The sequence below is a fragment of the Mycteria americana genome, chromosome 1 (assembly GCF_035582795.1).
Source record: "Mycteria americana isolate JAX WOST 10 ecotype Jacksonville Zoo and Gardens chromosome 1, USCA_MyAme_1.0, whole genome shotgun sequence".
Taxonomy (NCBI): Eukaryota; Metazoa; Chordata; class Aves; order Ciconiiformes; family Ciconiidae; genus Mycteria; species Mycteria americana.
The window spans coordinates 118,414,611-118,424,720 of NC_134365.1; the positions used below are offsets into that span (position 1 = coordinate 118,414,611).

The 10,110-nt window shown below is 43.5% G+C and overlaps 1 protein-coding gene across 1 annotated transcript; it reads right to left on the minus strand.

Annotated features, from left to right (window-relative positions):
* Positions 1–3,778: 3,778 nt before the first annotated feature.
* Positions 3,779–4,453, minus strand: LOC142404845 (claudin-8-like). Its single transcript, XM_075491851.1, has one exon. It carries the CDS (start codon positions 4,451–4,453, stop codon positions 3,779–3,781), a length of 675 nt encoding a protein of 224 aa, XP_075347966.1.
* Between the last annotated feature and the right edge of the window lie 5,657 nt (positions 4,454–10,110).

Below are 10,110 nucleotides of genomic sequence, written 5' to 3' on the forward strand. Positions count from 1 at the left end.
TGCCAATGGCCTACATCCCTTAGGCGTCCGTTCCTTGCTAAGACTTTGCAGGAAAGTATTGTGGCCACCAGCTCCACAGGGCAGTGGGATGAGTGGGGAGGCAGCATGGTTAGCAAGGGGTCACCTTGCTTTCCTTCCTAGGGGTTGATCCATTATAGAGTCGCAGGCAAATTCCAAGGGCTAGAAGCATCCAAAATGCTGAACGGAGGCAGGCGTTGCTTTAGAGGCTCAGTTCGGGGGCTTAACCCTGCTCTGCAAGGCAAGATGGGGGTAGTGGATATGCCTGTATCAGGACCGTAGGTGCTGGCCAAGACCTTCACAGGGCTGGAGTTACTCAGCACTGCCCTTCTTCCAGCTCAGCAGGTAAGGAGAGCGGTGCATCATGCTTCATGCTCAGAAAGCCCAGTGTATCTGCTGTGTGGGGTCAGAGTATGACCCTTGGTGAAGGGCTTAAATCCCGTACAAGCCTGCTGTTTTGTTAAGCACAAAGATACCCTGAGTACAGGAGGGTGGAAGTGGGGACAGTACCTCCAAGCACAGCTGGCCAGTGGCCCTGGTCTCCTGCTGCTCTGTAGGCACCTGCCCCTGCCAGTGGCAGCAGCACATCTCCAGACATCTCCAGGCCGACACGGTAAGGCCACTCTTGTATTTCAGCAATGAGCCTTCCTGGCTGTGAGGCCCAAGACATGGCTTCTCCTAATCTCTCCCTGCTCCATTTTCTATTGTTCTTTACTAGTCATGTTTGAGAGTTGAACCGAAAGCAAGCAGCCTACAGATAAACTCTCACATATAGGCACTATGTATATTCAAAATCATGGGGCAGTACACCACCTACTCAGGACTGCACCTTAAAGAGGCAGACAAATGCATTCTATGCAGCTGACCTCACTGGATTTGCAGATGTGTGATAACCTCATGTTGAGGTTGAGATGATTCATTCTCATATAAAATTGCAAAACAGGAGCTCACACACACTCCGGCTCTGTTACGACTCTGCCTTGCCTGCACAAAACAGCTCCTGAAATTGGGGCTCTGCTGCCACCCATGTGTTTACCACCTCGCTGTCTAGCTGTAAGGAGAGCAGTGCCTAGTGATGCAGGTGGCAGCCCTACCCTCTAGACCTCCACAACAGTTGCACCAGCAGTGGGAGAATTTCAGAAGAGGCTCATTACAAATGAAAGCCCAGTTGCTCCATCACGGAGCGGTGATTGAAATCTTGAACCTTCACTCGTCTGAGTTAAATGAGCATTACTCTCCGCTGACCTGCAAGTTGTGCATTCATTTACACAGCACAGAGGGCACCAGGTGGACCTGGAAAGGCTCCATGTCCCTTTTACATTGCAGGAATGCATACAAGCGCCCAAAGTGCAGGGCAAAGGGGAACAAGCTAGACACCCTTGGTTTCATTCACGGAGGCAATACTGCTTATTTCCCAAATAAGTTCTCTTGACTGTAAGCACAAAAACGAGTTCGAAATTACAGAATACAATATTTGAAAGTTTATTGCTTCAGGCAGGTGTTTTGTGCTTGGTCCCCTTAGATGGGACCCTCTGCTCAGACTACTCAGGGTTTATTTCATGCACAAACCTGGGGAAGGCCAGCTCTGTTTAAAATGGAAGCTTTCATTTCAGTTCTCTTGAAGATATTGTATATGGGTGAGATGATACAATTTAAAGGCAACGGCTGGATGTGCATGGGAGGTACTTAAGGGGGAATACGTATGTGGTATAAGGTGAACTGTTTGCAGCATATATAGGATCTCTAAGGGAGATTTTCAAAAACTTCAGGGTCCCACTCACAGTCCATTGGACTTGTGTTCCTGTTAGTCCTGTGGATAGTTTTGGAAGTCTTCTTATAGTCTTCTTGTATCTTCTTTTGTTTGTACAACTAGATCAGTGTGTGCTTTACCAGGAACAGATAATACTATGCGATGTAGCAGTAGTGTTCGATGTACACAGGGCTTTTACAGAGATGTCATGCTTATCTCGCTTTTCACCGAGGCTTGCCTCAGACCTGTAGATGAATACTGTATGAGTCACTCTGTGTTTTGACAGCAGAGATAACTACAGTGCACCGGTAAATATACATGTAGTTTTCTGAGTAAGATCTTGTACCTACCTTTTAGAGAGATGAACTAGGCAGGTGACTTTATTATAGACACCATTATAAACCCTGGTGTTCTAGCTACGAGTTCTGTGTAGGATATTCACAAAGTGCCGCTAACAACAGGTTTTCTCCACTCTCTTCCCCCCAAAAAAGAGACCGGACTGGCATATAAACATTAATGGAAATACAGCCACAATACAAAGGAAATACAGCCACACACTGCTATATTACAGAAAGGTCATGCACGTTACACATATACATATGTAGAAATAATTTGCTTAAAAATAAGGAGGAAAAATAAAATTACATAACCAAGCACATCTTACTATGTATCTTACAAACACTGTGAAGAGAGTTCTAGAGCAGATTTTGATTTCCTCTAGCTTGTTCAGATTTGCGTTTTACAAAGTGAAGAATTGGCTTCCGAACTTTCAAGTAGTAATAGTCCAAGGAACTTACTAGAGAACTACAGATTACATAATAAACTTTCTATAAAATATTTAAAACAGTCAATCAAATTCTAGAACAAGAATGTTGTTCTCCATTAAACACCACAAATTGAATTGCATTCCCAGTTCAGTCAAAGGCAAAATTGCATTGATTTCTGTGGGTCTGGAGTTACACCTTATTAATTGGTTACAAGATTCTATTAAAATATTACTACTATTGATTAATTTGGATCATTTATTAAAGTAATTGGTATGGAACTATTTATTTTTCAGTAGACTTGGTTTCTTTACATTGTTGCTTATCATGGGTGCATGATCTTATTATTAAAAATATTGTTTAGCTTGTTCTAATGTGAACTGTGAGAAAATACTATCACTGTTTATGTTCTTTATGCCTATAAACTATGCTGGTGTGAGTGGGTCTCAGCAAAAATATCGGCCTGATTGTACAAAGACCCTTATTTAAAAATAACATATATCACAGAGTCCTGCAGCAGTGTTTGTGATCTGTGCAATATTGCAAAATGTTGTAAGCCGTGAGGAGTTTGCAAGGGAATACTGCTGCTTCTAAAAAGAAGGATGTGAATGAATTTGACCTATATGGATTACAACAGAAATATTAACTTTCACCAAAAAGATGGTATTTAGGATGAACATAGAGCTATGTTTATTCTCTGAAATAAGGGACATTTTTCATATATTTCAGCTTACCTTCCTCTGCTGAATAAATTCTTCATGCAACCTTCCATTAAACCTACAGTAAATCGATCCCTTAGCGAACGCTTTTCTTTTAAACCATTATTGTCTTGTCCTTATTCACTGTTATCCCCTCTTTCCCAGGCAGGGAAAAAAATCCTAGGTGCTTAACTCCCCTCTTCTTTGCAATAGGCCAGAATGTCATATCACAGTGGAACTTTAAGCCCTTTATTACTGTTTTACACATAAAATGCAACCCAAAGCCAAGCCACACAACCCAAAAGCTATTCCAAGTTACTGTTAAAATTATATTAAGCATTCACCTTTCCATGCATTAAAATTGTCCGTGCTGCAGCATTAGCCACAGCAGAGCCCGCTGGGGGTAACCGCAGCTCCAAAACGCAGCCCCAACAGCAGCAGTTAAAGGGCAGAAGGCGAAGGCAGCTTTCTGGCTGCCCTTTTGTGCAGAAGCTGAAATCCATCCAGACAGACTGAATGCTTCACAAATAGGAAAAGGCAGGAGGCATCTAGACGTACTGACTTTTGGAGTATGAGCTTCCAGTCTTCCTGTGCAAATGCTGGCTGTGAGCAGGATAGTGGGTTGGTGCGGAGTACCCGTAGCTTCTGGTTTTCTCACAACAGTGGCAAAAGCAACAGAATATGGCTCCAGCAGCAACGAGGCAGAAGGCAGCTGCCCAGCCCAGGTAGAGGGCTTCTCCAAGCTCCCTCTTCTGTGCAACATTGACCGCGGGGTTGTAGAAGTCACTGATGATGGTGTTGGCAACCCAGCAGACTGGAATGAGCTCGGCGGCACCCGAGAGGATGAAGAGGAGCCCAGCCGTCAGAATAACATAGCCCTTGGCTTGCCAGCTGCTCTGCACACACCGCGTGCACTTCATCCCAATAACGGCAACCATGAAAGCGAGGAAGGAGAGCACCGACCCAGCACACATCAGCCCTCTGGATGCCTGCAGGTCCGGCGAGAGGGCCAGCACGGAGTCGTAGACCTTGCACTGCATCCTGATGTTGGCTTGCCTGATGCAGTGCATCCACAGGCCTTCCCAAATGGTCTCAAACACGATGATGTTGTTCTCGATGAAGGCAGACACCCTCCACTGAGGCATGCCCGTGACAGCGAATGTCCCGATCATGCCAATGCCACCAACGAGCAGCCCGGCAATCTGCAAAGCACCACGGACCATGTTGCCTTTGCAAAGTGCGCACACCTCAGCAGGTTCCCGGAGCCAGGCGCACACTGCTGGAAAAAAAAATGAGCAATTTTTTCCGAAAGTTGTCCCTTGTGCCAAGAAAGTTTCAGAGTCAGTCTACACAACTTTAAATCAGCTTAAATCTGGCACATGCTACCGGGGACTTGGCTGCACCTTCATCACCTTTATAATTCCCCCGCCACCACTGACTCAAAGAGGCAATCAAGTGGAACAACTTTCCAAAGCAAGAGAAAGAACAGGGTGTGTGTAAACCAGCAAGAGCCACTTAGGATAAATGTACCTTCTGAGGAAAATGCTTTGCATTGAAGTCACTTATTTTTAAAAAAAAAAAAAAAAAAAAGCAAGCCCTACCCCTAACTCTAGCTATTTTCTACATATTTGCCTGTGCTAAGGAAATGGACTAGTCTCAGTAGGGAGACTTAGGTGTGCACTGGTGCAGTTACTGAAGCTGTTGCACTGAACAAGCAAGAATATTCTGCCTTGGCTCAGCTCAGCTCGGTGGCAAATTGCCAGGAGGAAAGCAGAGCCCTGCTCCCTGCCACAGGGCCTCTGCTCCCAAAAGTACTTTTGTTCTGAAGCTTGAAGGAGAGTACTGCAGTGACAGGATCAAGGAACAAAGCAAATCAAAAGGATAAAGATAAAGTAACTCTGAACCTGAAACAGTTCTGCAGAGGATAATCAAAGCTGCGAAAGCCCATTTAAGAGGTAGAATGAACAGCAAGAGACCTCAGTCCTGCTAATACCTGTATACTTATATAGCTTTATACATTTCTGTTGCTCTACCAAGTGTTATGGGGATAGGCAGGCTTCTGGAGATGTCCACATGCTTAAATGATTGCACAATCAGGTCTACAGAATGGTGATTCAAGCTATGTAGCAAACTGTGTTCCTGTGCAAAAGGGAACCCAGCAATTACCCTGTGATGGAGTCTAGTGCAATGGAAAGCACTGGCTCTCCAAGTAAAGACCTACTAGAGCTATCCATGTACTAACAAATACTTTAGAAAAACATAATTGTAATTAAAAAAAAAAAAAAACATAATAATTATGGAGAGGAGGTGAACTGTTCATTCAAGAGTTCTTGTGTGATGTGACCAGCAGACAACCCTGGAAAATGTCAGGTGAAGAAATCTGGGAAAGTCAGAGCAACAGAAATCACAGTCAAAAATCTAGAAAAAAAACCCAGGCATGTGATAGTGGATTCTTTTTACAAATTCATATAGCTACGAATGTATGCATGAAATATTCAGCCTGATCTCTGCATGTGCCTTAACACGGAAAATAAAAAATTAGGCATAAACTAGGTTTTTTGTTATAAAGTAGTACTCCATATGTTAAGACAAGAACTAATTTGTTACACTGTAAAAGATCAATTTAGGATATAATTAGCCAGATATTGAAATACTAGTCTTCTGCTATTCATTTGAACTTTCTTGCCTCTATTTCTTTTCTTGCCATTGTATATCTTCAAAACCAGAAAGTAAATGCAAAAAAATAGAGCAGTGCAGTGCTAAATATGCCAGCTTGTTGGCATATCAAAGATAGAGAAAAGATAAAAGTCCCACTTACATATAATATTTTATGCTCCCTAAGTGTGTTTCTGTGTGTGTGTGCATAATGGTTAGGAGGCAAGGGAAAGTAAGAAGCACTCTACAGATCTTTCCATATTCAGTTTGGTTTTCATATCCACCTGCTTTTCCAACCTCTGCAGCAGGCTGCTGCTTATAAAGCCATGCTAAAAGGATGAAGGCAGGTAACATCTCCTTCTGTTTCTGGTCCCTTGAGCCCCGATGTGCGGCCAGGCAACTTTCCATTACGCCCTTTTGGTTTTGTTTCTATCTCTGAAATCAAACCTGCTGTCTGCATGCCTTTCCTAATCCAAAGGCACTGAGTGCCTTGCCCTGAAAAGTGCAGTTAGTCTGATGGCAGCTCCAAAAGCATTTCAAGGGATGAGAAGCCAAGCAGGAATCTGTTTTTTCGGGTTTGCTCCTACTGCTGTGGTGCTCAGGGGTATCTGATCCCACTGCAACTACACTGCCTGCTCTGCATTTCTCCTGCCATACGTTTGTATTTGCATTTTTGGCTTCTGCTCGCCATCAGTCCCCTGGCAGTTCAGGCCCCTTTTGCCGTGTCCGTGAGCAAGGCAAAGGAGGGGCCCTATAGCCTCCCGAGTTAGGGACCATGACCGCCGTGTGAGCTGAAGGCCCGTGTCCTTTCTGACTGGCCCTGGGCTTTACGCCCTGCAGCCCCATGGCCCGGCACCCTGCTGCGCTCCTTGCCTCTGCTGGCCTGCGTGCACAGGGCAGTGAGTGGGCAGTGCCCCCCTCCCAAAGGCGAGGTGCCAAAGGCGTGCACCTTGCAGGTGCAAGGGTGCTGGGGGGGCTTAGCTCTCCTCCTGCTGCAACCCCTCGTCTCCTGAAGGTGAAGGTGTCCTTTTCTGGCCAGCAATAAAGGGTGACTTGATTCTGTTGTGCAAAATGTACATATTCTCAATGCATTAATTTGGAGAGGCCACACTAACTCATACTGTATTGATGCAGGAACCGTATAGACTGCTATAGCATGAGAGAGTCTGGATCTGTGTAACTGAAATCACAACTTGCTGTTTTGCGTGCTGCAAACTAGTTCTTTTATACAGGCCCATAAGTGATGGGTGTCTGGGTACAGGACTTTGGGAAAAACAAGTGGGGAAAACTTCTTGGATGACCAGATTCATAGAGCACGGAATAATTCAAGTTAGAAGGAGCCTCTAGATGTCATCTAATCCAACCCATGCTTGAAGCTGTGTCCCTCAAAGTCACGAGGCTAAGAATCCAATCAAGGTCCATTTCAGTCATCAAAAAAAGTCCCGAGGAGTTTTTGGGGAAGAGGGTGGTTAAATCCTGTTCCCCCAAGGGGGAGACAAGGAGGATTTTGAGGAGAGGTTATAAATGCACAGTATTTCTCTGCTAGAATGGATTTGGCATATTAAATATATAATAATGTAATTATCATTGCATGACTTTGCAGCCCCACAGTTGCCACTCAAACAGGAAAGAAAAAGCTACCAGCCTATAGCAGAACAAATAAACAAGCACTTTAATAACATATCAGTAAGTAAACACAAATGTGATACAAGCAGCAGGACTGATTTTTCTTAGAGACTACTGAAGTTCTAATTTACAGGACATGGAAAATAATTAGCTGAGCAAATATAATTTAACCACGTTATTGATTAATTTACAACACCATTAAAGCTCCCATATAAATTCATGGTAAGATTGTGTCTGCGTCAAGGATTCAGTATTTCACATTCTTAGGAGGATTAAATTTGAGTGCCTTATCTTGCTTAAAACCATTTTCAGAAGCAAATGTGGGGAAATCTTATTTAGCGTTATGGATTGCATCTGCTTGTTTACAGTTAAAACACAGGAAGGGGGCAAGTCAAGAATCTCATTATTTGTTCTTCTCTGTATTCAAACATGCCGTTTCATTATGGGGAAATATCAGAAATACCTGTGACTAGCTAGTCATATTTCACTGTTGCCCGTAGGATCCTATTATTTTGTTATAAAACAAATATGCACATACATAATTTTTCTTTTCTTTTCTTTTCTTTTCTTTTCTTTTCTTTTCTTTTCTTTTCTTTTCTTTTCTTTTCTTTTCTTTTCTTTTCTTTTCTTTTCTTTTCTTTTCTTTTCTTTTCTTTTCTTTTCTTTTCTTTTCTTTTCTTTTCTTCTCTTCTCTTCTCTTCTCTTTTCTTCTCTTTTCTTCTCTTTTCTTTTCTTCTCTTCTCTTTTCTTTTCTTCTCTTTTCTTCTCTTTTCTTTTCTCTTCTCTTCTTTCTCTTCTCTTCTCTTCTCTTCTCTTCTCTTCTCTTCTCTTCTCTTCTCTTCTCTTCTCTTCTCTTCTCTTCTCTTCTCTTCTCTTCTCTTCTCTTCTCTTCTCTTCTCTTCTTTTTTTCCCACTATGTTAAGGAATTAATATCCTTAAAGTCAGTGTCAAGCTTTTCTGTATGACCTGTGTATTTTCCTGCTTGGTGTTCCCATCTCTGCCCTCCTCCCCCTTCTCCTCTGCAGAGCGGGTGAGTAAGTCAGCTGCAGGCACCCGTTGTTCTGTGTTCTTGGTGAATAATGTGGACCTAAAGCAACTCCAGCTCTGCCTGAGCAGAAAGCACGTAACATTTCAGGACTGGGCTTGGTCGGTCTGCTTGTTAGCTTCAAACAGGACCCCACGGGCAGGACGTTTTGCTTCCCTGTCTCTGACACTCTGGTAGCACCTTTCTCCAATGAATCCCCTTGTGCGAGGGCAAGAAAGGATTTCTCACCCTTCTTACATGGCTTTTCTTCTGAATGCTGCTCACAGTTTGGGGAGGAGGTAAAGTGAGGAGATAACCCTGTGGTTAGCTCAGCTGCCGCTTTGCACCATTTCTCACAGCTTCTCTGGGAACCCACTGCTCCCCACCAGGGCAATACAGCCCCCAAGTCCCTGTCATGACCCATTTTCAGCCACTAAAGGTGTTTTGGAATAAAATATACCAGGAAAATATGTTTTAAGCATAATGTCGTTCCTCTTCCTCAGCATGTAGCATTTTTTAATTCCGGAGTTGTGAAGTGCTAACAGCAATCACTGATGCTGAGGGGGAGGTAGGGAGAGGGGGAAGAAGTGGTTGCTCAACACCTCAAAAAATCTCACCCTGCATCAGCAGCACGTTGAAAAGAATCCTGATTATTGATGCTCTTATGGAAAAACAGAGGAGTGTTGATGTCAGACAAGTTGTTCAGCATTTTCTTTCTTGGAAGGCTATTATTACTGTGTCAGTGGATATGCAGTGCTCTATGCCTTGCCCCAGGTATACCGTAACCCGGCATTTATTTTTCTCCAAGATCTTTTACCTAATGCGGCAGAACACGAAAAGCCAGTTCAACAAATCTAGCGCAAGCACAAAGAGTCACATACATTCATAATCAGCTTCACTGAAGAGCCACTTCTTTTCAGTTGAGGTAGCTTTTCCTCCGGTGCCTTCTCTCTCCATCACTTACCACTAACAAGAGACCATCATCTAGACAGCAAAAGGGACAATGACAGAAGTGCAAAAAATAGTAATCCTTGGCTAGTAATGCAACAGCATTGCCGAAAATCTTTTTACCTAATATCCCAAATAACTTCACACATTTGCTTCTCTTGCTCCCCACGCTTTAAATCCCGTATATAAAATCCATGACAATGTGATGATGTTCCCCTTGGATTAACATGCGGTGCAGAAATTTCAATTTCCCTGCTTTTAACTTCTGTTTGTTTTGTGAAGTGTTAATGCAGAAAATTTGCCGAACTTGGAACAGGGACACACAGTTCAAAAATAGGATTTCTGAAGATACCCGGTGTCTAAAGGGCGTCAGAGGCAAGAACTTCCTACGCTATCTGCCTCCGTACACCTTTAGAGAAAGCGGAAACCTCATGAAGAGCTGGATACCTGAACAAAGAACTGACCTATTCTGTTGCTGAACCTTCATAAGAATTAATAGCAGACAATGCTATGCTAAAGGAAGGGATGGAAAACGGACCAGGTAAAGTTCACAGGCAGATGTCAGGGGATCCTTCTGCACCAGCAGATCCAGCCTGAGGAGGCTATAGGACATTTCTGGCCCCAGAC